The sequence below is a fragment of the Mugil cephalus genome, chromosome 17 (assembly GCF_022458985.1).
Source record: "Mugil cephalus isolate CIBA_MC_2020 chromosome 17, CIBA_Mcephalus_1.1, whole genome shotgun sequence".
In the NCBI taxonomy this organism is placed as follows: Eukaryota; Metazoa; Chordata; class Actinopteri; order Mugiliformes; family Mugilidae; genus Mugil; species Mugil cephalus.
Window position 1 is genome coordinate 23,378,927 of NC_061786.1, and position 27,007 is coordinate 23,405,933.

General features: G+C 43.7%; 1 protein-coding gene across 1 annotated transcript in view; it reads left to right on the top strand.

Moving 5' to 3' along the window:
• The window catches only part of sptbn5 (spectrin, beta, non-erythrocytic 5), a 46,121-nt gene extending 24,980 nt beyond the window's left edge, over positions 1 to 21,141 (top strand). The window contains exons 47-79 of the mRNA XM_047611777.1: positions 678 to 833; positions 1,427 to 1,618; positions 1,702 to 1,797; positions 1,905 to 2,026; positions 2,193 to 2,307; positions 2,863 to 2,976; positions 3,403 to 3,524; positions 3,611 to 3,773; positions 3,846 to 4,034; positions 4,624 to 4,701; positions 4,787 to 4,959; positions 5,039 to 5,129; positions 5,919 to 6,065; positions 6,152 to 6,289; positions 7,146 to 7,313; positions 7,424 to 7,512; positions 7,877 to 8,063; positions 8,821 to 8,889; positions 8,998 to 9,141; positions 9,218 to 9,414; positions 10,051 to 10,255; positions 10,587 to 10,766; positions 10,843 to 10,998; positions 11,620 to 11,837; positions 13,029 to 13,218; positions 13,337 to 13,513; positions 14,253 to 14,360; positions 14,475 to 15,257; positions 15,359 to 15,442; positions 16,393 to 16,484; positions 17,806 to 17,922; positions 19,266 to 19,474; positions 20,662 to 21,141. Of these exons, the coding sequence (XP_047467733.1) occupies positions 678 to 833; positions 1,427 to 1,618; positions 1,702 to 1,797; positions 1,905 to 2,026; positions 2,193 to 2,307; positions 2,863 to 2,976; positions 3,403 to 3,524; positions 3,611 to 3,773; positions 3,846 to 4,034; positions 4,624 to 4,701; positions 4,787 to 4,959; positions 5,039 to 5,129; positions 5,919 to 6,065; positions 6,152 to 6,289; positions 7,146 to 7,313; positions 7,424 to 7,512; positions 7,877 to 8,063; positions 8,821 to 8,889; positions 8,998 to 9,141; positions 9,218 to 9,414; positions 10,051 to 10,255; positions 10,587 to 10,766; positions 10,843 to 10,998; positions 11,620 to 11,837; positions 13,029 to 13,218; positions 13,337 to 13,513; positions 14,253 to 14,360; positions 14,475 to 15,257; positions 15,359 to 15,442; positions 16,393 to 16,484; positions 17,806 to 17,922; positions 19,266 to 19,474; positions 20,662 to 20,825 (5,433 nt within the window). The 3' untranslated portion in view covers positions 20,826 to 21,141. The remainder of the gene's footprint in view (positions 1 to 677; positions 834 to 1,426; positions 1,619 to 1,701; positions 1,798 to 1,904; positions 2,027 to 2,192; positions 2,308 to 2,862; positions 2,977 to 3,402; positions 3,525 to 3,610; positions 3,774 to 3,845; positions 4,035 to 4,623; positions 4,702 to 4,786; positions 4,960 to 5,038; positions 5,130 to 5,918; positions 6,066 to 6,151; positions 6,290 to 7,145; positions 7,314 to 7,423; positions 7,513 to 7,876; positions 8,064 to 8,820; positions 8,890 to 8,997; positions 9,142 to 9,217; positions 9,415 to 10,050; positions 10,256 to 10,586; positions 10,767 to 10,842; positions 10,999 to 11,619; positions 11,838 to 13,028; positions 13,219 to 13,336; positions 13,514 to 14,252; positions 14,361 to 14,474; positions 15,258 to 15,358; positions 15,443 to 16,392; positions 16,485 to 17,805; positions 17,923 to 19,265; positions 19,475 to 20,661) is intronic.
• Positions 21,142 to 27,007: the final 5,866 nt, after the last annotated feature.

A 27,007-nucleotide genomic window follows, 5' to 3' on the forward strand; every position in this document is an offset into this window, starting at 1 on the left:
GGTTGTGTGTATTTTTGTAACATGTAAAGTGAGAATCAGTGTTAAATATTGATGTGTTTCTATTCTAGGAGTCGTTGTAGATGTGTCGCTCACTGCTGACTTCAAGAAAAGACTTAAATGTAAAATATAAATATACAGTAGTATGAATGTGAATCAGAAGCTATTTTCTTTCTTTCTGGTTCTTTCTTTTGTTTCCTTTTCATTCTGACGTCGTACTCATGGACAGAGTTGTCTAATGTTTTGTACAGGATGGGTAATAATAAGCTCTGGCTTCAGTCTGTTCCATTGTTTGGTATATATCAGGGTAACTCTACCCTTTGTGTGTGAACTCAGTTATGTCACGATAAATTTAGGGTTTTATTTTTTATTTTGCTGTTAGTTGGATTTACACAGAGAGTTGTTTGTGTGACTGGAAATAAATCACGTCATAGAACAAAAGAAGAAAGCTTAGTTTAGGTCCATTCAGAGCTCGAAAATCTGGATTCTATGAATGGACTTAAGTCCGTGATGAATCCCATTATATCCAGGTAAAAATGTTTTGTCATGTCTGTGTTTTATGTGATCATGTGTTGAATCTGAACCACGTGAGCTGCCATTCGTTCCTGGGCAGGTCACTGGGACGTAGCTGGTTAAATAAAGGTGATAATAATGATCATTGTGCCGTGGTTCATCTTCAGGCTGAGGAGTGGGTGTCTGAGCGCATGCAGAAGATGTCGGAGGACGGAAAAGCCGACCTCAGCAACCTGCAGGCGAAGATGAAGCTGCTCCAGAAACATCAGGTGTTTGAGGCGGAGATCCTGGCTCACGGTGGCATCATCAGCTCCGTGCTGCAGGTAGGATGAGACACACGAGTCCACGTCGTCGCCCTTTAAACCCGCGTCAGAGACGTGTTTACATTAATGGAATAAAGTCACAGTTTTGGAAAACTGAGGTAATTACTGGCTCTGATAACGACATGAGGCTGGTTGACTTCATGAAACTCAGTTATCAACTAATTATTATTAATTATGTTCTTTTCTTACCACAATTTTTCCTGAAGTAGGAAACTAACTGATGGGAGGGTTAAATGGGGCATTATGAGAACACTGTGACTCAGGTCATGTTTGGTGAATAACTAAATAGATTTAATTGTTTCTCATATGGAAGATCTGTGTGACTGAGTTGATGATGTAATTTATTTCATTAAAGATGGTCCAGTGGGAGGGCCCTGGCCTTTAAATGGAGGGGGGTCAGAGGAGGGCTGTGGTGCTGTGAAGATCTAATGAATATTTGCATTAAAAATATTGCATTATTTTTGTTCAGACTCTTTCCACCTTTTCTAGCTGTTTGAGATGAAATTACTCAATTTTTCCAGTCAGCTGTTCACCAGACTGTCCTCATTCTAGGTCAGAATATGACATAAACATGTCCTGTCCTGTGTCTCCAGGCCGGGGACAAGCTCGTCTCCCTTCACCACCCAAGGTCCAAGGAGGTGAAGAGCAGCGCGGCGACGCTGGAGCTCCACTGGGAGGAGCTGAAAAGGGCCGTGGCCACCAGGGGCAAAGCTCTGGAGGACAACAGAGACTTCCTGGAGTTCCTGCAGAAGGTGGAGGAGGTGGAGGCCTGGATCAGACACAAGGCAGGAGACGGGACGCATGGGAATGTGATGGTGGTCTCTCTGTTTCCGGCTTCAGTCTGAACCATGTGTGTGTGTGTTTTTAGGAGGTGATGATTAACGTGGGAGACGTCGGGAAGGACTATGAACACGGAGTCCAGCTACTGAAGAAGCTCAGTGAGTTCAGGGGAAGTGGAGACACGGTGAGTCGCCTCAGAGCGTAGAGGACGAAGAGCCGACTCAGAGACGCTCTGAAATATGTTTCATTTAATGGAGCCGCTGTTTAAAGGAAGTTATCGTTAATGTGCAGGAAGTGACGGTGGACGACGCTCACATCAAAGCCATCAACAGACTGGCAGCAAAACTGGAGAAGAGACGGAGCGCTGAAGAGCTGGAGACGGTCAAACAGAGGAGGCAGCAGCTCAACGACAGGTAACACCCTCACCCCTTCACCCCTTCACCCTCACCCTAATACTCACCCTCAGGTAACACCCTTACCCCCTCACCCTCACCCTACCACTACTTCTACCACTAACTCTAACCATCACTATCACCTCTGTGACTCGGTTCCTCGGTTCATGGTTCAACGTCTCGTCAGGTGGAGCAAGTTCCACGGGGATCTGAAAACTTACAAGAAGAAGCTGGAGGGGGCGCTGGTGGTCCACGGCCTCATCCGAGAGCTGGAGGAGGTCCGAGACCGAGCCAACGAGAAGGTGGGTCGTCTTTTATTCATCTACTGTATTTAAATTAACCCATGTTTAACCAGGTTAGTTCCTTTTAGATCAAAGATCTCTTTTACAAGACAGTTACACAAAGTTACAACATTACAAAAACATAAAACATGTCAAACTAAAAGATAAAACCTAGAAGCATTAACACTCTCCACTGTGCTTCTTCTTCTTCTTCTTCTGTAAGATCTTTAAATTCAGGTGGAGGGACCAGATGCTTCAGTAAATAGAAAAAAATCAGCAGCAACACAATCAATCACTAACTTTCCTGACCATATTTTGTACGATGGTCTACAAACAACTTAAACCAACTTTGCATAATGTGAACTAATTATTAGAAATCTGTGTTGTTATCGTCTAAATGGAAACTAGACGTGTCATGGGAGGAGTTTCAGTTTCAACAGTTTGTAGGTTGTTCAGAAATCTTTGTTTCCCAGTTCAGTCTGTGCATGTTGGTCAGACAGTAAAATAAAATGTTCCTTCCTTCACGCTGCCTCTCAGAGCCGGTCCAACCTTCACCTCCTCCCTTCCTCTCTCCAGATGCTGCTGCTCCAGGACCAGGACTGTGGCAGTGACGTGGACAGCGTTGAGAATCTGATGAGACGCCACGAGGAGACGGAGCGAGAGGCCGGGGTCATCCAGGAGAGGTCAAAGGTCAGACAGCTGATAACCAGCCTGTAACACGCAGCCAGCAGCTCCGAGACAAGCTAAGCTAATGTAGCTTTAGTCTAGTTCTCTTCATTACACCTGGAAAAGCCTCTGATTGGATTCCTGACACTAGGTCACAGGTTAAATAATGAACCTTCAGTTTGTACATGGCGTTAACAGGAGGCAGTAGTTTAGTAGAAGAGGTTTGATCAGGGCTACGTGAGATCAAAGTATTTTTACAATTTTATTTTTCCTATTTAAATCTAAACCTAATATTGTTTATTCTATTCCATTTATCTTATTATTTTTATCTATTATATTTTTATCTTGTTATTGTTCTGCCTCTATGAACAGGCTGTTGCAAACTTCCCCATTGCAGGACAAATAAAGGTTTTCTGATTCTAATAACGCTGACTGTGTCCCTGCCCTCAGTCTCTGGAGAAAACGGTGCTGAATCACCTGAAGTCTCCGTCAGTGATGAGCGACAAGTTGAAGGACAAACAGAAGGAGGTCCAGAATTCTCTGAAGACCTTGGACAAGGAAGTCAAACACCGGTGAGTGTACGAATCATTTAACATCAGCAGCTAAACGCTGATAAAGATTCCTGATGTGACACAAATGCTTTCACATGTGTGTTCAGGAAGGAGCTGCTGCAGGAGGCTCATCAGCTGCAGCTGTTTAAGGCCAACCAGCGCCTCCTGCTGGAGTGGGGCGCCAAACAGAGCACGGAGATGGCAGAGAAGGGACTCCCCAAGACCAGAGCCGAGGCCGACCGGCTCATCGTGGAGCACCAGGACTGGAAGGTGAGCACCGTGGAGGGTCTACGCCTACAGCTCGGTTAATACGGGACGTCTAACCGTGAAATGTGTTTCCAGACGGAGATCGACGCCCGGGCCGAGCGCATGGACTCCGTCAGGGACTTCGGTCTGGGGCTGATCCGGTCTGGTCACAGCTCCAAGGCCGAGATCCAGAAGGCTCTGAACCAGCTGGAGGAGGCTAAAGCTGGACTGGACCGAGCCTGGATGGAGCGGAGCTTGACCCTGGAGCAGGCCCGAACCCTGCAGGTGGTGATCTGACTCCAGAACTGTAGTTTTATTTATTTTTATTTGTTAACACTGAATGACACAAAGAAAACATCAGCTAGTTAAAGTTAAATTCATTTTAAAGACACTTCTAACTGTAGTTTATCCACGTTCTGTCATTAAGACTCAGGCCGTAGTAAAAGGTTTTAGTAGAGAATGGAGAGGGAGGGGTGAGAAGATAAAGATGAAAAGCATGAAGAAGGAGATAAAGACCATGAAGAGCCAGAATAAGATGAACGAGGAGACGACCAAACACACAAGCTTTACTTTTATGTTCTTTGTAGTTTTCACCGTTTGGTTCTGAAGTCATTCTCTGAGTCATTCTGTAACTGGAAAAGTAGTATAGTTGAAATGCATTCTGGGAAACTCGCTCATCACCTGATGCCTCCTCGATTAAAAAGGGGCGGAGCAACAAGACATTTCTATAGATATTTTAATATGTTGACAGTTTAAAAACACAAACTCGTTCTTAATGAGCTGACTGGTTCCCTGCAGATTAACAGAATAAAGAGTAATAACAGTGAACATGATGCTAGACTGATAGAACTGACTGTGTGTCCTCGTCCTGCAGGTCTTCCAGGCCTCGGTGGAGCAGTGTGAGAGCTGGTTAACCAACAGCGAGGCCTTCCTCACCAACCAGGACCTCGGGGTACGCAGGACTTTAGTGACGCGGAGACGCTGTTCGTGGAGACGCCCCCTGTCTTTGTTCTGAGCGTCTGTGTTTGTGTTTTCAGAGCTCGGTGACGGAGGTGGAGGCTCTGCAGAGGAAACACCTCCAGTTTGAGGAGGCGCTGGAGGCTCAGTGGGAGCAGCTGGACCAGGTGGAGAAACTGTCTCAGCAGATGATCCAAGACAAGCACTACGACACCAACAACATCCGAGCCAAGATCAGAGCGCTGTCCAGCAGGTAATCCTCACGCCCGCCACCAGACCACGTGCTTCTGGTGTCTTTTATTAATGGACGTGTCCTCTGATCACATGTGTAGACGCAGTGAACTGCAGAAACAGAGCAAAGCTCGGCACAAAGATCTGGATCGATCCCTGCAGCTGCAGCAGTTCCTGTCCAGCAGCTACCAGGTACCGAGCTCCACTGCAGCCCAGAGGCCTCTAAGTCTGAGCAGATACATGATAACCTCTACGTTTTAGTGCATTCATTCATTCATTCATTCATCTAAAGGCCAGTAACACAGCAGCATCATTAGGAGAATAAGTACATTTAATATACGTTTACAGTTAATGAGTGTAATCTGGACTCATGTCCGTCTGACGTCTAGTCCTGGTCTCAGTGTTGTGTTCACTTCTCTGAATGAACCAGTGGATAAATTCTATGTACATTTGTGAATTCATGCTGTGGCCAGATTAGACTCTCTGAGGGCCACTTTTCACTCACAAGCCGCTTGTTTGACACCCGTGTTTTAGTGCAAAGAGCAAGAACATTATGAAAATGTTCACATTTACTGAATTATCCTTTTACGAAACATTTTCTTATCACTCCCTGGACCCTGGTCATGTTTATTCATCACATGGAAACTTTCCTTTACTTTATTTTAATGCATTTTTAATTGTGCAGTTTAGTTATTGTTTACTTTAGTCTTAGAAAGTGTCTGTCTCTCCGTTCTTATCTGTTGTGCACTTTACCTCTTGAGCGTTGGATAGAAACGTTTTTCGATTGTACATCGGATAAATTGACAATACCTTTGAAATCTCTTATGATTAACAGTGTGACCTCTAGTGGACGGATCAGGAGTAGCAGTTAGTTTTATTGAAAAAAAAAAGCAGTTTATGTAATTTTTTAAATATCATCCCCAACTCTGTGGATCCGGTTTTGAGCCGTCGGATTAAAGTTGTATTAACTGTGTTTTTCAGGCGTGCGTGTGGCTGAACGAGCGTAACGCTGTGGCGTTGGACGAGAGCTGGAGGGAACCCACCAACCTTCAGGCCAAACTCCTTAAACACCAGAGCTTTGAGGCCGAGATCCTCGCGAACCGCTACAGAGTGGACACGCTCACCAAGGTGAATCTCCACGAGTGTCACTCTTCGACAGTCTGGGTCCTTTCTGGGGCTTTGACTTTAAGCTCTGAGCTCTTTGTTCTTCACAGGAAGGACAGAAGCTGCTGTCAGAGTCTCGGTCGGCGGAAACGAAGGTTCGACCTCGGCTCAAAGAGCTGAGCGAAGGCTGGGACGCTCTGATCCAAAACTGCAAGGAGAAGAAGACCAGACTGCAGGAGGCCTACAAGGTACTTACGTCTCTCAGCAGATGATACCACGAACCATCTAAACTATTTACAAGGCACTGACAGGAAAGTACCAACTGTCCAACATGTGACAATACTGATGGAACTTTGTTACAGCTGCTCTGGGACTGAAAGAAACTAGTTTGGTTTGATAAAACAATGAACCATATGAACAAAACTCGTCCACTAAAACCAGAGACATGTGTATTTACAGAGGTTTAATAAAGTTTCAGATCTTCCTCTCGTTGATTGAGTTTAGAAAGTTTCCTTTAGGTTGGAAAATAACGAGGAGGATTATGTTGAAGTCTGAACTCCATTCGAAATGATTTAAGGTCATTATGATCCACACGTTGCACATTTTCTTTTCTTCTTCTTTAGATGTTGCATCGATCATTCTTCCTTTTTTGCAAATAGTGATACATGTGCAACCTACGAACTTGAACCTTATTGTTTAGTGTTTAGATTTAAAGTTTAATATTCAGCTTTTAAGTTTAGATGAACATGAACCATCAGGTTCCCACCACCTGCCTTCACCCAGCTTAGATCTACTCATACGTAATATAAATGTGGTTTATTATGGTCGTTTCATGTAAACACTGATTTTATACTTCTGTATTGTTGTTAAATGTTTGACCAGGAACCAGGAACCAGGAACTAGGCCTCAGTGCTTAATGTCCTTCCACATCATCTGATCACGTTATATTTTCATTTACAAAATATGTATTTTTGTTTTATCTTTCTCTGATTCTGCAAAGTAACTAAAGAGCCGAGGAATAAGAGTCAAACACAGAGTTTATTCATCCTAAAAGGGGCTGAAGTATGTGTGGCTTAAGTTTAGTGTTTGTTGCTTTACTTGCAGGCGCTGCAGTTCCACCGCTCGCTGGACGACATGGAGCAGTGTGTGGCGTCGGTGGAGAGGGAGCTTTCCAACCAGGACTGTGGCAGCGACCTGCAGTCGGTCAACAGGCTGCTGAAGGCTCTGCAGGGGCTGGAGGAGGAGGTGGACGGACACCGGGACCGGATCCAGGTACCGCGAAACTCTTTAGACTCTGATGAAAGGATCTGCTGCTCACCGTGTTAACTCCACACTGATAAATAATCTGATGTTAATGTATAAATATGTGTTTGTGTCGTCAGGCTCTGGTGGAGACGGCAAAGAGCTTCCAGTCTCAGGGAAACTTCCTGGCCGAGGAAATCCAGACCAGAGTGGCACATACAATCAACAGGTCTGTTAACGGCAAATACAACAATAACTATATTAACTATATAACTATATAATAATAATAATCAGGCTCATAAAACACACAAAAATAGAATTAAAAGCAATTAAAAGTTGATTAATTTGAGATTTAAATCCCAGTTTAATATGTAAAGTAAAACCATCAGTTTTTCATTTCATTTCATCCTCTGATAATTAACTAATCCCACTGTGTGATAAATGGTCTGTAATACAGTGTTAGTTAATAAGGAACAAAACCAGACCAGGTATTTATTTCTTTAGTTTACTACGTGAACAGATCATTTTCATGGTGCGTGAATGATACGAACGTTAGCCTCATATTTAGCCGGAGGTGCTAATGTCTCCGACAGGTACAACAGTCTGTCAGAGCCTCTGCAGAGACGTGGGGAGACCCTGGAGGCCTGGCAGGTCCTGTTCCAGTTCTACAGGGACCTGGAGGAGGAGGTGTCCTGGCTGAAGGACCGGCTGCCCTCCATCACCGTCAAAGACCTGGGGGGCTCCCTGAGCAGCAGCCAGCAGCTCCTCCACAAACACCAGGTACACACATCATTAGTTTATTATTATTATTATTATTAGTTTATTTAATTGGGACGATGCACATTAATCAGAATTGATGCATTAATCAGTTTTAATTCACGGACACAGACACAGAGGACTTTAAAACAACACTCATACAATAGACAATTACAGAATCATACACAGACAATGTTCTGTTAAAACATTTGACTCACAATTATAAAAAATCATTAATGGACCAAGAACCGTCCTCATTATGTTCACATCATGGTTTAGGTTTGTAGCAGCTTATTCTGCTTCAGTTAGACCCACTGTCCTCATAAGTGGACACTCACTGGAGCTCATTCATGGTCTTTGTCTCTTTTTAAAGACGAGACTCTGAAGTTTCTATCACTACAGTCAGAATCTCTCTAAGTGGTTTAGTTCTGGAGGAATCAAAGCTGGAACACAGTTAAAAATAACAAGTTGTTGTGTTGGTTGAATCTTATAATGACTTTTATGAATGAAACCAGAATAAAATGACGTATTACATCAAACACAGCTGGAGTCCAGAGCTCTGACTGGTTCATGGAGCTGCTGCTGTTAAATAAACCACCAGAGGAACCATGGAGGGTTTAAAAGAAACTTTTTGCAGAAAAAATGACTGAAAACTGATCCTAAAAGTCAGAATTCAGAAACATTAAACTTTATCTCCTCACTCATTTGTAATATTGGCTAATTTTCTGAAGGGTTCAAAGAGGCGTCGCGTTGTTACTAAGTGTTATATTTATTTTACCAGGCGGTGGCGCAGGAGATCTCGGGCCGCGCCCCGTTGATCCAGGCGGTCCAGGAGGAGGGGCACAGTCTGGTGAGTCCGCTTCTCTTAAAGCTACAGTCAGATGGATAAAGATGCGGTTTCCTGTGACTTTAGGTTAATTAAATTCACTGTGAACCCTCCTCTCATGAATCTCCTCAGGTCAGAAACCGACACTTCGCCTCTCACGACATCCGAGAGCGTCTGGACGAGTTAAAGAGACTGTACGAGGAGCTGGTGGTGGAGGCAGAGAAGAAAGGGAAGCTCCTGCAGGAGGCGCTCAGCATCCACACCTTCCTCACAGAGGTGACGGAGTCGGGCAGGTCGGGTCGGACCTCTTAAAGGAGGGGGGGGCGTTGTTCTGATGAGTCTCTGTGTGCAGGTCTCAGAGCTCCAGCTGTGGTTGGACGAGCAGCAGGTGGGTTTGGAGTCCCGGGACTGTGGGAGGAGCGAGGAGGCGACGGAGGCTCTGCTCAGGAAACTGGACACTGTGGACGTGGAGCTGGAGAACCAGAGGAGGACGGTGGAGAGGCTGCAGGAGACCGGAGCGTCGCTGCAGCACCTCGGGCATCCACACAGGTTTATTTACTATTCATTTATTTATTTTGACCCCCATTAGCTGTCGCCATAGGCAACCGCTGCTGTTCCTGGGTTAAAATACACACACATACATATAAACAAACATGTCCAAATATGAATAAGTATATAAACAAATACAAACAATGGTTCATATGTAATAAACATAAAACTGAACAAACACACATTTATCAACCCGTGAATACAGTCTGTAAATATTTCACCACAATCTATAAAAATCAGTCATTCTGTTCTGCCATATATTTACCATTTTTACTATAATAATGTATCCGTTAATACACATAAACGCTCACGTGTTCCCAGATTAATTCTTACTCTGCTGGAATAGATATGTTATTATTATGATATAATAATAATAATTTGATGCCTCTGTGTGTTTTATGGTGTAATGCGAAGTTTCCCGTAGTTGTGTGTCTGGTGACGTATCCATGATTTTTAATACTGAAATTAAGCTCCTTAAATAAAGTAAAAGGTCATTTTGAAAGAAATATTTCTGATGAAAATGATCAGTGAGTAAAAGAGTCTGTGTTTAACCAGTAGTCAGTTTAGTTTCTCAGACATCCTAAATATTTCCTCTTCTTCTACTCTTTTTAAAATGATAACGTGTCTGTGTCTCAGCCGTCTGGTCAGCGAGTCCCTCCCCAACGTCCTCGAGCAGTTTGAGAAGCTCCTCAAACTTTCCACAAGTCGTCGCAGCGCTCTGGAAGACCAGCTCCGCCTCTACGTGTTCGAGAGGGAGGCCACAGAACTACAAACATGGCTGACCTCCAAGAGGAAGGTGGCGGAGTCGGAGGACTGTGGACAAGACCTGGAGGACGTGGAGGTGAGTCTGTTTCCCCAAATACTCAAATACCAGCCAATGAAAATACACAAACAAATGATCACATGACCCACAGGAATTAATCTGGACAGAAACAGTAAAAACACGACCTCCTCTGGAGCTTTGTGACGTGCATTCATACTTTTATCCAGCAGAGGGCAGCACTACCACCAGTATTTAGTAGTAAATGATTGTAACAGTTTAGGTCACACGGTGTAAACATGGAGCATTGACGGAAACTTGGCCAAAGATGCAACGTTTAAACCCTCAAACTCCTCCTCCACCTGCTCACTTATCTCCTCCTTCCTCCTTCCTCCTCCTCCTTTGTCTCCAGGTGCTTCAGAAGAAGCTGGAGGTCCTGGTGTCGGAGGTGTCCGGTCTGGGTCGCAGCCGGCTCACCTCGGTGCAGCAGCTGGGCCGAGGGCTGCAGCAGGACAACCAGGCCCGGAAGAGGGACGACGCCCTCAGCCGACTGTGGGACGAGCTGAACGGCAGCATCAGGACCAGAGAGCAGGTAAAGACGAGGACGATAGGATGAGGATCTTACAGGGAGTTTAGAAAGTGGTGACGGTTTGTCTCGTTTCCTCCAGAATCTACAGTCGGCCAGGAAGGTTCATCAGTTTAACCACGACGTGGACGAGCTGAAGGGATGGATGGCTGAGAAGGAGGCCGTGCTGGACTCAGAGGACCAGGGTCACGACCTGCACTCCATCCAGACCCTGTCCCAACAACACGAGGCCCTGGAGGTAGGAACTTTGTACTGTAGCTGTTAAAGGGTCTTAAATCCACAGTGTGTTCATAGTGAGCTCCTATTAGCACAGAAATAAAACTACAGACGAGACCTGGAAGTGGAACTGCATACAAAACAAGATTTAGTTTATTAAAAGACATCTCATCTCAAATGTCTCCGTTTGAGATGAAAGTCATTCTGAGACTCTGATTTTTCTAGTTTTTTTTATTTCATTCATTGATCAAAACAAAACACACAAATAGGCACAAATGTTACCAAATCTGAATGAAAGTGAGTGGAAAGAACAATAATCTGATAAAATCTGCTCCTTTATCCCAAGAATCAATTAAAAAACAACAACAAAATAATGAGATTAATATAATAATAATGATGCATTTCTTTTCTTTTGAATGTTTGAAGTAAAATGTTTTTCGACTTTTCATGACTCCACAATCAAACTGACACATTTCATTATATTTCCTTAACATTCTGGCTTTAATTCCTCTTTTAAATGTAAATTTTTTTGGTTTCTTTGTTCAGATTGTTCCATAATAACCCAGAACAGTCTTAAACATGTAGAAACCCTGTTAAAGCTCAGCACAGTTTACCTGCCTTGTTCTCTGCCGCCCCCCCTCAGAGGGACCTGGTTCTGATCTCGGAGGAGGTGACCAGGAGCCAGGAGGAGGGCCGGGCCCTGAGCCGCTGGCAGCCTCAGGTCCGATCCTCGGTCACCCAGCGGCTGGAGGAGCTGGAGGCCTGTTGGGCCAGCATCAAGGACAAGGCGTCCAAACGGAGGCTGAGACTGTCCCAGGCCGAGGACGTCCAGAAATACCTGTCACAGTGGACCGAGCTCATGTAGGTTCTTCAGCCTCTGACCTCAGTGAAGTCAGCTCCAACTGACGGTAACGTAGAGAGAGTCTGTCCAGCTCAGATCATGGCGCCATGTTTGCTCCATCAGAGGTTAGAGTCTACAGTTTAACCCTACGTTTAAATAAACGTCTTATTTCCACCATTAATGTTCCTATAAATGTTATTAATATGTAAAAGGTCCTCACTTAAATATCCCAGCGTCTCCTTCCTTTAAATATCTTAAATGAGCTGTAAAATGCTTTGTAGCCCAATCACCTCATCAGTCATGGAGCTGTGTTTACCTTCTCCTCAGTCTGTGTTCATCCGTCACCGTTAAAAGGTTCAAATTACTCAGAAAAATTAGAAAAACTATTAAACTAGTCTCACTGTTATTTAGTATTAGCATTATAGCATTAGCATGCTAGCCATAAAAACTTAGTAGTAACTGTGTCAGTTAAATGTGTTTATCTACATGGACATAAATTACATGAACACATGGGTTTCACAGTATATATGACGCTAGCTGCTATTTTTCTAAGCCTTTAGTCTAGATAACTAGCTAGCATAAGGCTAGCATAAGGCTAGCATAAGGCTAGGTTAGCTTCAAACTTCATTCATTTGTAAAGCAGAGATCAAGGTTCACATTAATGATGGTGTGACTTTATTTTTCTATATAAAAAGACATTTACCTCATCACATAATAGAGAGAAACCAGCTGACATCCAGTTCTTCCTTTTAATCTTCTGCTCCATAACTTTCTCTGTTTTTGTTCACTGGGGAAACGCTGGAGTTTCCTCCGTGTTTTCCTGATCCTGTGCTGGAGCCGTAGGCTGAGCACTGTGACGTATTTTAACTTTTAATCCAACTTTATTCTCTGTTATTGTCACTTCTCTATGGTTAATATTGGTTAGATGGATCCAACATGGCGCCCATGAAACATGTGACCAGCTCAGAACCAAGCATAGAGCATAGAGGGACAGATCAGACGCTCTGTTCCCTGGTTGGACAGACTCTCTGTAATATACGACTCTGATAGAGACCAGGCAAAAGAATAATTTGGTTCAAAAAAACAAGAGCTCCATTAATATGAGGGGAAGTCAAACTGCAATACAAACATTACCCACAATGCACCGTGCTCCTCTGCCATGCTGGGTGTCCTCTGAAACTAGAGATGCTCCTCTGCTGTTTGTGTGGCAGGGCCTGGCTCAGGGAGATGCTGTCTCTGATTCGTGGTGAGGCTCAGAGCGGAGAGGGAAGCGACTGGGAGCAGCTCATTAAAAAACACGACGAGTACCGGCTTCAGATGGACCGGCAGCGCAGCAAATCACAGGCCACGAAGGAGGAGGGACTGCGGCTGATTAGAGACAAACACTTCATGTCCCAGGAGGTGATAGGTTCTGGTTTTTAGGGTAGTTGGCTAATGGGAAAACTGCCAAAAAACAACACTGAAGAAGAAGAAGAAGCGCTGTTGCTAACTGACATCGTGTTTTCCTGCCCACTTCCAGGTGAAGGAGCGTCTCTCTGAGCTGGAGGAGCTGGAGCTGCGGGTGGAGAAGGTTTGGGAGGAGACCAGGCTGCTGTACGAGGAGGAGCTGGAGATATCGCTCCTGCAGAGGGAGCTGGATCAGGCCGAGCGCTGGCTGAGCTCCTACGAGAACACGCTGACGGCCGAAGACTACGGGGTACGTAGCCTTAGAGCTCAGGCTTTTTACCCAGACTCCTCCACCTGGTCTGGCTCAGGTTTTATCTGATACCAGAGACAAACCACGTGCTTAAAGAATGAACACATACAAACTTTGTTTGTTTGGAATGCATCTTAATTTCTTTAAGATAAGATTAAGATCTTTAAGTTTTTGGGATCAGTGGGATCTAAGAAGAATAAAAAAATAAGTATCATCTTTGAACTTTGAAGTAAGTTTTGAAAAAAAATAGGTGGACACAGGAATTATTTCACTGTATTTAACAATTTCAAGTCACCGATGTGAACCAAACTATAGAACTGTTCATTTTAATGCAAAAGCAGAATTGGAAACGATGAAATCCCAACGTCCTCAAACGAGTACATGTATTTGTTAAATTTTTGTGTCAGGCATCAGAGATTCTACATCTCTGGTCTTTTAATAAAATGCTAATGCTAATGCTATGTGTGGTCAGATGTTGGATCTAATTCCAGGTGTTTCCTCCTTGTTGCATCTTTAGAGGTGAAGTCCAGACAAACTTTAGACAAACATTTGGTCTCAGACATGTTGAAGCTTCACTTCCATCCATGCAGCTATAGAGCTAAGGAGGCTAAGCTAATTAAACACTCACTGGAACCAGATCAGTCTGGATGCTACTGTTAGCATCAGCACCGTTAGCATCAGCACCGTTAGCATCAGCACCGTTAGCATTACACTTTCATTGTTGTTGTGTTTCCTCCAGGATTCTGTATCTGACGTCATGGAGCTCCTCAAGAGGCAGGAGGACCTGGAGGCCATGATCCAGGCTCAGAGCGAACGCTTCGTGGCTCTGCAGAAGAAGAAAACTCAGGTTGGTAACTGACGCATGGAGGGAGGAGGGAGGAGGAGGAGGAGGAGGAGGTGTAGGTGTAGAGAAGGAGAAGTTTTAAACCTGCTCCTGACTCTTTTCTGTGTGTTTGTGCAGAGGGAGAGGAGGCTGGGCCTCGTGGGGGTCGAGGAGAAGGAGGTGCAGGAGCGCCGGCCTCCAGCCAGAGTGTCCTCCCTGAGGAGCAAACCTCTGGAGCCCACGATCCAGCGCTCCTCCTTCTCCAGGGACAGCATCCGCCGGAGGAGCAGCACCAGGCAGGAGCGAAGCTTCAGACCCTTCACGGTGGAGACGGGAGGAGTCGACTCCCCCACCTCCCCCAGGTCTCCTCTGAGCCCACCTCCACACCAGGACCCAGACTCAAGGAGGCGCAGAGACAAGACGGGCTCTCCTCCTCGTAGTCCCAGCTCCAGCTTCACTGCCACCTCCTGGAGGAGTCGAACTTCATCAACTGACTCCTCCTCTCTACCTAAAGAGACTCCTCCCACGTCCAAACCTCCTCTGGCTCCGAAGCCCAGGATCTCCTCCTCCACTCCTCCAGAGTCCCTGAGGAAACCGGAGGAGCCGGCTGCGCCTCCCGACTCACCTCCTCCCACCAGACGCTTCGTTGCTCCGACTGAGCCACCTCCTCCTCCTCCTTCAGGACCACGTACTCCTCCCAGCTCCCCCACCACGATGAGACACCGACAGGTCACATCCTTCACTGAGGAGGAGGTCCCTAAAGCACCTGACTTCGCTCCTCCTCCGCCCCCTTCTTCATCTCCTCCTCCTCCTCCTCGTCCTCCACAGCAGCAGGAGGTGTTTGATGAACCCAATGAGGAGGTGCAGCCGGTCAGGATGGAGGGAGCACTGGAGATCAAACTGAAGCAAGGAGGAAGTAAGGTGAGAGAGGGAGGAGGAGGAGAGAGGGGGGAGAGACGGGGGAGGAGGGAGGGGAGGAGGGGGGAGGAGAGCTGAATGTTTGACCCTCTCTTCTGTTTCAGGGCCTGGAGCACTGGGAGGAGGTGTTTGCCGTCCTGCAGGGGGCGACACTCAGTCTGTTTAAAGACACAACGGCTGCAGCAGAGGCAGGAAAACACACACACACACACACACACACACACACACAGACAGACACACACACACACACAGACACACAACACACACACACACACACACACACACACACACACAGACAGACACACACACGCACACGCACACTGACAACACAACATAATGGAGTTTAAAAGGAAGATGATTTTGTTCCAGAACATGAATAAAATATAACAAACAGCTCAGTGACATCACTGAGGATGGAAACTCCCTCCCTCCCTTCCTTCCTCATTTCCTTCCTTCCTTCCTTCCTTCCTTTCTTCTTCCTTCTTCCCTTCCTTCCTTCCTTACTCCCTTACTCTTTCCTTCCTTCCTTCCTTCCTTCTTCCTTCTTCCCTTCCTTCCTTCCTTACTCCCTTACTCCTTCCTTCCTTCCTTCCTTCCTTCCTTCCTTCCTTCCTTCCTTCCTTCCTTCCTTCCTTACCCCCTTACTCTTTCCTTCCGTCCTTCCGTCCTTCCATCCTTCCGTCCTTAATCCATTACTCCTTTCTTTCCTTTCCTTCCTCCCTCCCTCCCTTCCTTCCTTCCTTCCTTCCTTACTCCCTTACTCCTTCCTTTCCTTTCCTTTCCTTTCCTTCCCTTCCTTCCTTCTTCCTTCCTTCCTTCCCTCCATCCTTACTCCCTTACTCCTTCCTTTCCTTTCCTTTCCTTTCCTTTCCTTTCCTTCCTTATTTAATTCCTCCCTCCCTCCTGGTTCTGATCCAGTGGTGAGTAGAGATCCTTTAGATCCTTTAGATCCTTTAGATCCTTTAGATCCGTTAGATCCATTAGATCCGTTAGAAGCAGCAGCTGATAAATATTCCACTGAGCCTGGTTTTAATGAATGAGGAGCAGGTGTGATCGTAGATGGTTAAATATGGACGAGGCCTCACAGTGACTCAGACTCTGGACCGAGTTCTGACTTTAATCGTGTTTGTTTCCACAGAGAAGCTCTCGGTGGCCTCCTATCAACACGGCCGGAGCCGTGTGCCGGGAGAACGCCACCTACAGGAGGAAGGAGAACACGTTCAAGCTGATGTAAGAAAAACAGATTCTGAATCAAAGACGTGAGGAGACGTAGAGGAGACGTAGGAGACGTTTAGTCCTGATCTCTCTGCCAAATTTGTTCACGATGCTAATTCTGCACATTTTTCATTACAGTTTATTTTACTTTAGTCTAATTTTATTTTATCTTCCCTGTGGTTTTTAAGTGTTTACTTTTATGTGCAACAAAGTTACGGCGACAAAGTCATTTCCCTCGTGGATCATTAAAGTGTCTAAAGTAACTAAACCTAAAGTCTCAGACGTATTTTCCATCAGGTTTTTAAAATTACGTTTATGCGTCTTGTTTATGAGTTACAAACGTTGTCCTCGTTGTGTTTTGTCCTCTGACGTGTGTCCTCGTTGTGTTTTGTCCTCTGACGTGTCCTCGTTGTGTTTTGTCCTCTGACGTGTCCTCGTTGTGTTTTGTCCTCTGACGTGTGTCCTCGTTGTGTTTTGTCCTCTGACGTGTCCTCGTTGTGTTTTGTCCTCTGACGTGTGTCCTCGGTGTGTTTTGTCCTCTGACGTGTCCTCTCGGTGTGTTTTGTCCTCTGACGTGTGTCCTCGTTGTGTTTTGTCCTCTGACGTGTCCTCGTTGTGTTTTGTCCTCTGACGTGTGTCCTCGTTGTGTTTTGTCCTCTGCTGACATGTCCTCGTTGTGTTTTGTCCTCTGACGTGTGTCCTCGTTGTGTTTTGTCCTCTGACGTGTCCTCGTTGTGTTTTGTCCTCTGCTGACATGTCCTCGTTGTGTTTTGTCCTCTGACGTGTGTCCTCGTTGTGTTTTGTCCTCTGACGTGTGTCCTCGGTGTGTTTTGTCCTCTGACGTGTGTCCTCGTTGTGTTTTGTCCTCTGACGTGTGTCCTCGTTGTGTTTTGTCCTCTGACGTGTGTCCTCGTTGTGTTTTGTCCTCTGATGTGTGTCCTCGGTGTGTTTTGTCCTCTGCTGACATGTCCTCGTTGTGTTTTGTCCTCTGACGTGTGTCCTCGTTGTGTTTTGTCCTCTGACGTGTGTCCTCGTTGTGTTTTGTCCTCTGACGTGTGTCCTCGTTGTGTTTTGTCCTCTGACGTGTCCTCGTTGTGTTTTGTCCTCTGACGTGTGTCCTCGGTGTGTTTTGTCCTCTGACGTGTGTCCTCGTTGTGTTTTGTCCTCTGACGTGTGTCCTCGTTGTGTTTTGTCCTCTGACGTGTCCTCGGTGTGTTTTGTCCTCTGACGTGTCCTCGTTGTGTTTTGTCCTCTGACGTGTCCTCGTTGTGTTTTGTCCTCTGACGTGTCCTCGCTGTGTTTTGTCCTCTGACGTGTCCTCGCTGTGTCGCTTCAGTCTGGAGGACGGCAGCCAGTATCTGTTTGCAGCGTCCAGCCGTGAGCTCCTGCTGCTCTGGGTCAAGAAGCTCCAGAACGGGCCTGAGTCCGGGGGCAGCGACTCGGACGACTCCGGGTGAGTTCAGGCCTTAGACCCTCGTCTGATTCTCAGTTTTCACTGCATGTTTAGTTTCATGTAAAAATAAAAACACACGTGTGGCATTGACCCAGTTTTAATAGACAAAGATTAAAGACCCCACAGTTGTTTTTAAACGGAACCTAAAAATCTATCTTTAATTTCTTTAAATACACATTAGCATGAATCCAACATATTTTAGTAAAGCAGCTGTAGCTTAATATTAAATGCAAAATAATGATGTATGTTTCTAAATGGCACTAGGCTGAGTTTAATATAGAACGCGTGTAGTAGGTGGGGCTCCTACTTAATCTCATCAGTTTGGTCTGAATGATATATTTATAACTGGTTCGTTCTGTAATAGTTCCTTCAGAGAATATTAGAATAACAACCAAGAACATGAGCTGGTTCTCTCTGGTCATATTTTGGAAACATCGGTCGTTTCTCTTTCTGAGCTCATGAATGATAGAAAAACGTGGCCTGAGGTCGAGGAGGACGTTTGTCAGCCTCTGATGTTTGACAGCGTTTCAGGCTCTAGTGGTTTTTCCGTCGAGCCTCTGAAGGTAATTTGACTTCCACATCTGGACGCGTTCACACCGCGCGCCGCGGGCGACTCCGTACGCGGCTCCAGGGGCGAGAGGCCGGAGAAATGAATCCACCTGCCAGCGGGTTTTTTCTTTAATGAGATACTTGGACGAGGTGGAAATCACACGGTGGCACAGGACGCAGCTCTGGGGCTAATTCAGCCGTAGCCATGAGAGACGCATGATGGTGACATGTTTCCTGCAGCTTATTTAACCTGCACAGAAATAAAAAGGTACAAAGAAATAAGAGTTATTTGTTAATAAAGTCCAGAGCTCGGTTCAACCAGGCCTCCGGACTTTGTGCTAAGCTAAGCTAACAGCTGTCTGGGACATAAATAACGTTTCAGTGTGAGAGATGAAGTTTTAGTTTGTTGTTAGCTAGCGAGCTACATGTCAGCTGTGCTTAAAACATTTAGGGGTTTTCTTATTAGCTAGCATGCTAACACCCTAGCTAACTGTAGAATATGTAGCTGCTTAACTCAGCGTAATATTTATGATATTATAACACAGCTCTGCTCCACTAAGAACCTCACACCAAAGGTTTTCTATGTTCGTTTCTTTCTGTTTGTGACCTGAGCCACTGAACCAACGCTTCATTTTGATATAAATCTGAATGAGGAATGACGTGTTTGACCAGTTCATCCAGGTAAACTGAAGAAGTTAACTGCTCCAGTCACATGATGAGCTGACGCTAGTTTGTTTGGCTCCGTCTCTGCAGCATCAACCTGATCCGCTGTTTGTTGTCGTTGTTGTTTTCAGGAGAGCATCGTCCACCAACCTCAGCCTGGAGAAACTGGCCGACGCCCCCGAGGACCTGTCCTCCAGCAGATCTGTGGACGCCAGAGCCAAAGGCCTGGACAGACAGTCCTCCACCGACAGCCACCCCCCACCTAAACCCCCCCACACCTACTACAACAGACACAGCTACCCGGACGGAGGGGAGGCCCAGACACCGGGCGAGACACACGGCAAGTAGAGCATATTTATATTTATACTATACTGACTTATTTATACTAAAACTGAGGCCGCGTGCTTAAAGTTTAATTTCTATATATTATATTTTATATACTTAAGAATAGTATATATATAAGTACATTAATACTAGAATTAGAAAAACCTTTATTTGTCCCAGAGTGGGGAAACTGCAGTAACTCTGTAAAAGATAAATAAGATGAAGAATAGAATAAACAATATAAACAAGTACAGACAGACAATGATTCTCAGGTAACAACACTAAGACTTTCATACTAAAGCTTATACTTGTTTAGTCTAGTTTTTACTTCTTTCTACCACAAAGTACTTGTACCAGGTACAGAATGAGGTCAAGTCATTGACTCGTGCTTCCATTTAATTTATCAGGATACGGAGACATTACCCCCGTTATAAACGTACATGTTCAAGATCATGATGGTTTTAAAATGTTTTTCATTACATCAAACTCGTTGTCAACATTCTGTGTTGTGGTTTTGTGAATATGTTTCAGTCTAAATAGATATTATGCTGCTAGTAATATGCTAAGCTAACAACGAGTAGGAGGGTACAGTTGGGCGGGGGGGGGGGGGGGGGGGGGGGGGGGGGGGGGGGGGGGGGTTAGTAACAGAAGGTTGTACCTGTTTTATACTTGAAAGTGTAGTTTTTTAATGTAAAACAACCTTATAAAATATATTTAAAAGTCGTCTTCACATGTGATTAGTTTGAGCTGTGATTCAGGTTTTATTACCTCCAATAAACAAACTGTGTTTAACTCTAACTTACATTAAACTCCACCGTCAGAGACACATTAAATTTGTTTCCAAATTATAATGATGATAAAAATATGTTTGTGATATTATTTATTGCGGGAAAAGAAATGACCAAGGACGTGTCAGTATTTAAATGAGATGAACATTAATGGATGATTTAATGGTTTCATCTCGGGTCTAAACAGGTGAACAGTTCAGTGGCGTCTCCACGTTGAGCTGTAACATCCGTCCAGACCTTGATTTAAAGCAGATCCTTCATAATTATTAACCAACAAGAGGAAATAAAAAGTAAAAACTCAGCCCTGAATCACTGGATCAGTTTTATCAGAATCTTTGTTTTACCAGGATTAAATGTTTCAGTTCCCAGAAACTATTTCTGATGCATTAACTCAAAGACCTTGTGTCGTCTGCAGGTTCCCTGACTCAGCCCCCCCCACCTCCTTCAGAGCCTCCTCCTCCTCCTCCTTCGAACAGCCAGGACCCCCCCGCTGGGAACCCCGAGGTAACGGAGACAGACGCCTCCAACAAAGACAAGCCGAAGATGAGCGTCTTCAGGAAGTTTTTCACCAAGAAGTAGAACTTTACTCACGTCCGTCATCATCACAGACTCAGATTTAACCCTAAATAACAATAATAACAATAATAACAACAACAATAATAATAATAATCATCATAAATGTGCGTCAGAGGAAACTGAACGGATTTAAATCCTGTAGAATCAGGTTGATTAAAGGTAAAAAAAAATAAAAAAATCTTCATCTCAGTCACAAACATCAACAGTAAATTATCTAAAAGAGTTTTTAATAATAATCACATCTAAAGTTATTTTTGTGCAGATTAAATGTTAAGTGTGTGTTGTAAACATTTACTGATAATAAAAAGCTCCTGAATCAGATCAGACCTTTAATATCTGGAACAAACATGGAGGAAAATAAAGATGGAGACGAGGAGACGTGGTGGACGTCTTCTAAGACGATCTCCTCTCCTCCTCCTCCACCTCCTCCTTTTCTCCATCGTCATCCTTCCTCTGCTGCTGCGTCTCTGTTTCCAGTGGATGTGAAGGATCTGATCACATCATTTGATCTGGTCTCCATGGTAACGTCCGGTCTGTTTCCATCTTCTCTCTGAGGAATGATTGACAGCTCATTAAGTGACATTTAGGAGCAGACGACGTTTCTGACGACGCTCTCGTCTTTTAAAGATGAACTTTGGTTAATGATTTTAATTTTTATTTCTCGGTAAACAAACTCACATCCAAACATCGTCTCTTCCTCCTCCTCCTCCTCCTCCTCCTCCTCCTCCATTCAATCAGATCAATCAGAGAATCATTAGAATAAAGACTCAGGCTCAGACTCATCGGAGGAATTCAGGTCCCGTTGAAGCGTCTGATCACAGACGCCTCATTTCTGCTGCTTTAATTAAATGTTTCATCGTCGGCATCGTCCTGATGTTTCCAGAGGTCAGAGGTCACAAAGTGTCAGAGGAAAAAAGGGGGCGGAGCCCACCTGAAGGTCACATGACCAGACTCTGTTAATGACCTGAGACCTGGACCTGGAGGAACCGGTTCATATTTACATACGGTCTGTGGAGGAAACAAGTCATCAGCGCTTTAAACACTTTAAACACAGACCAGCCCTGAATAACTGAACAGGAAACGCTGCAGGAAGCTCTGAGCTGATGGAGTCGCCTTCTCTAACTGCTCTGAAATCACTCACCTTCATCATGTCTCCTGATGCTGCAGAGCATCGTGGGACTGTTAGAAGAAAGTCCCTGTTCTCCCCTTCAATCTGGAGTCTTTAAAGAACCACAGTCAGACATGAAGCGTCTGTATCTGTCATCATAAAGATTCTGTGTAAACAAGGAGAAGAGGAAGGAACAGAAAAGATAAATGCATCAATAAAACCACGTTATGGGGAAAGAACCTGATCTCTAAAGACGCAGCAGCTCGTGTTGAATCCAGTCGTTCTAATAATGATTATTGTGGGTTTATGAGGTTCCTTTGGTTCTTTAAGGGGTTCTGGTTCCACAGGGTTTCAAATGGGATAAAAAGACTTTGTGAAGAAGAGCAGCTTATTAAAACTTAGTTTGAATGAGGACTTTAAAATGAATTACTTTTAAGAGTGATATTTACTTTTTTCACACACTTTTTAACCTATTTTTTTTAATTATCTTATTTGTGTCTTGTGTTTGCTTTTTTATCTTTTCTCGTCTTATTGATCTTGTTTTCACTGCTGCTCTTTGCTGAACATCCATGAAACCACACGAGAATGAACCAGGACGTTGACTCTCCTGGCTGATGTTTATCTGGACGTAGATGTCGTCTTTATATTTCTGCACCTCTCTTTAAAGGAGGATGTTACAGAAATACAGAAATAATACACAGCCTGGACACAAAAAAGTCCAGAGCCTCCTGGTGGATCATCAGTTCAACAAGTTATTAAAGACCAACTGATGCAACGAGGAGCTTCTCATTTCTCCAACAACCATGAAAAAACCATAAAAACTGGAAGAACAGTGAAGAACCATCGTGTTCCAGCTTCAGGTAAACACTGATCATGTGAAGCAGAGACTCATGTGACTGTTTTAGTTCAAGGTTTAAATCCAGATCGTTCGGAGCGTGTGAGCGCCGCTGCAGTTCCTCCGCTCGGCCACATGGTGGCGCTGCCTCAGCAGGAATGAGCCGCGGCTCCTTCCCGGAGAAGATGCGGCCTCCAGCCTCTCATCCTCCTCCTCTTCCTCCTCTTCCTCGGGCCTCTCGTCCTCCTCATCCTCCGGTTTTCCTCCAGCTTCCACATCGATTGAACCATTAACCTCGCGGCGCCCATGCAGATAATGATTTTTGGAGGATTTCTCTCTTTTTTTTTTTAACCCTAAACAGGAGTTTTCTCCGCTGGAGCCCCCCCCCCCACCCCCCCCACCCTCCTTACTTATTTATTTATTTTATTTTATTTCTGCAGATTCATTTCAAGTCTAAATCCGTTTCTTTTACACAAAAACTCCAATAAATGTAAGTTCTGCAGACTGAGCCGCTTCTGTGCATCGTCCTTAGTTTTATTAGTTTATAGAGAATTTAATTGCTACTAATTCAAATAAAATAGAAATAAAACGAGTTAAATCAGAAACGGTGAGATAAATAATATTTAAGGACATTTAGTTGTTTTAAGTGTTTTCAGGCTTCATGTGAGTTTGGTTTGTTCCTGAATATTCTTTAATTTTTAACTCGAATCTATTTTTTCTATTTAAAAGTTCTGCGCATTTAAGGAGGATCCTCGTGTTTAAATGTGACTGTAGTAAATATGTGGAGACCGTCTGCTCTGCTTTTCCTCCTCCTCCTTCTTTTCCTTTTATTTTTTATATTTTATTTCTCTGCGGTGCCCCCCCCCCCCCCCCCCCCCCCCCCAGGCCTCCGTCTGATTCCTGCCTCTGGATTCAACTCACGGCGTCAGAAGGAGCAGAAACCAGCAGGAAACCAGAGCCACGATGAGAAATAAATAAAAAATAAAACCCAGTTTAACCAGTTTTAATGTTCGCAAACATCAGACCCGTTTAAAGAGGAAACGTGAGCTCCTTTTTTTTTTTTTAAAACCACGCGTTTATTGATGTATTTATAAAATCATTTACATTTTATTTGCTTTACAAATAGAAAACAAAACATGTGCATGAAATATTCTGGTGCTGACACGAACAAGTAGTTTTAAAATTTCCCCATTAAATCAAATTATTTTACGAAATTAAAACATCACTTTGTTTTTTAAGAAGATTATTATTGTTCTTATTATTTTAGGTTTTTAAGCAGAAACATGCGAGAAATAAACATAAAACACTTACATTTGTTAGAGTTTAATGAATCTGTTTCCCTTCAATAAATGAATAAACACTTTCATTAATGCAGGTGTCAGAATAAATCTCGCTTTAAAAAAAAAGTAAATCATCTTTTATTTGAGTTTTTAATCTGCAGATATTTGACCTGTTTTTCCACGATGAGTCTTTCTCCCTCGTCTTCTCTCCCACGCCCACGGAGACGTTTATCTGACACACTGTCACGGTTGTTCCACTTGTTATTACGGCACATTATCCTCATTACAGACTCCATTACATTTACATTTCAATGCTGCTGTCACAGGTTTAGAGCGAGTTTAAGCTGCCACGAGATAATAAAATAATAAAAAAAAGGAAAAATCAAGACACTTTGTGGGTTTATTTTTATTAAACGTATACAAAGTTTATTTTATTATTATTAAATATTATTAATCAACAAAATATCAGAAAAAAATTAATGAAAGATTAAAGCTTCACATTCAGCAGGTTTGCGTTAGTGTAGTTCTACCTCCTGCCGATAGGAGGCGCCCAATGTTTTCCTCTGAGCTTCACAGACTAATAATAAAAACAACAATAATAATAATAATAATAACAACGATAATAATAATGAGTCCCTGTGTTCAGACCGAGGCAGTGAGTTCTTTATCTTTGGGTTTTCTTTATTTTTGGTTCTTGTTTCCTTCTTCTAAAACAGATCATTTTTAGTTTATTTAAACCGGTGAGAGTCACATAAATGAAAATAAGCTGGAACTTTAATGAAAACCCGTCCCAGGCAAACCTCTGTGTGGAACCTCTTTAGAACATTTAAACTGTCAAAAAAAAAATGAAAACTATTTAAAAATAAACGTTCCTTTAAGGAACACATCTAAGAAGCTTCTCAACGCTTTCCAGGATCACCTGAAAACGTTCCCCTGCAGGTTCCCCTGGAGCTATACGACAAATCTTAAATATTTATATCCTCAGTTACTCATTGAAATCCCTGGAACCCCATAGAACTAGAACTAGAACCATCTTCTGAATCATTTACATTCAGTTTCCACCCCAAAACATGTGAAATGCTCAAAAGAACCCTTTTGAGAACCCTGTATGAACCACTAATAAACCTAAATGAACCATTAAGGAAGGATGGAACCACAAGAACATCCCAGTGACTCCCAGAACATGTCCTTAGAACCAGAGAACCCGTCTTCTGAGTCCCTTAGATCACTTTTAGAAGCTTTGCCGCCCCATCAAGTCTTTTAAACTCTAGTAGAACCCTGTCAAGAACCAAATGAACCACTAAAAAATATAAAACATCGTGATAGACCCAAAATAAAACTACAAGAACCCCTCTATGACACTTTGAGACCCCAGAGAACGCTCTCGTAGACCTTCTAAGAACCGGTGAAGCCCTCTAGTTGACCCCTTAAGAAGATGTCAAGCTTTATTAAAGCTCTGGATTCAACCTAAGCCCCGACACCTTCAGAGATCTGTCTCCTAGAACCCTCCGGCTACAAAAACGCCTTTAAGCTCTTGGGAAATCCTCAACAACCTTCCTGGAACGTTACTAGAACCTCACAGAACGCTTTTATACTTCATGGGGTTTTTCTTTGTTTTCCTCGTTCTCTCTTAATAAGGCCTTAGATCCTATTTCTCCCCCGATGGAACCAAATAAACCAAACGAACCCCATGAAGGACCAAAGGAACCTACTAGATGGGATCTATCTCCTAGAACCTTTTACCAAACTTGTTTAAGCTCTTGGGAATCACACAACAACCGTCTGAGTCTTTCCTAGAACCTCACAGAACGCTGTTTTAGTTTTTCTTTGTTCTAAACATCTTCTAGATGTCCTCAGGAGAAACCGATCCTCTGGGTTCAGTCTACCCCTTATAGAACCAAAGGAACCCAAAAAAGAACCAAAGGAACCCCATAGATGAGATCTGTCTTCCAGAACCTTTAAACAAACTCTTAGGAGAAAGAACCTCTGACCTCCTTTTAGCTCTTAGGAACCCCCCAAATGAACAACTGAACCTTTCCTAGAACCACACAGAACGAAGGAACCCTTGAATCATTGTCAGTTTTTTTTTTTCGTCTCGTTTCGTCTTTTTCTCAGTAGAACCTGCTCGTCTACATAAAGCTTCCCCAATGAAACTACATAAACCACTTAAAGAACCAAAGAACTCATCCCTGATCAACAGGAACATCTTTAACGTTCTTTGTTCTTTTTAGTGGTCGTTCTGCTGGAGGTCAAAGGTCACACGTTAAATTTAAGAATCTAAAGTGGAACAATTAGTAACGTTTCCAGGAGTTAAATGAGTCCGAGGAAATATTTTCTACATGAATTTATTAACCTAAGAACTTTATGTTGTGATCATGTGGAGGATGTGAACTAGTTCCCTATAAAAACCTAAAAACTAAAACAGCTACGTGAATAAAAGCTGAAAGAAAATTCACTTTGATCAGAAACATTAAATAAAACTAGCAGCAGATTTTCAAGTCGGCTTCGTTTCAATCTAAACTAAAGATTATTTAAAAGAGAAACAACCTTAAAATGTCTGGGTTTTAAAATTCAGGAGAAAATGAACTGAGTCTGGTTTAGATTTAAAGTCTCTGTTTAGAACTAAGACAACTCAGTTCTCTAAAAAAATGTTAAATTCCCCAAATAGTGAATGGACTCTGGTGTAGTTTGGTTCTTCTGCGGAGTTCATTCGTGTTTTTTAATAAGTTGTAAAATGGATGGAGTCTGGTTTGGTTTGAACACGTGACTTCTTCTACATTTATTTGTGTGAATCTTTTTTTGTCTCGTGAATTCAGCTGCTGGGAAAATGTTTTGTTCAAATCATGAACAAAACCTGCAGCAGCAGGAAAACGTGTTTGTGCTGCAGGTTTTTGTCTTTTTCAGGCTTTTTCTTCATGGCTCCTCCTCCTTCTTCACCTCCTCCTCTTCCTCTTCCTCCTTC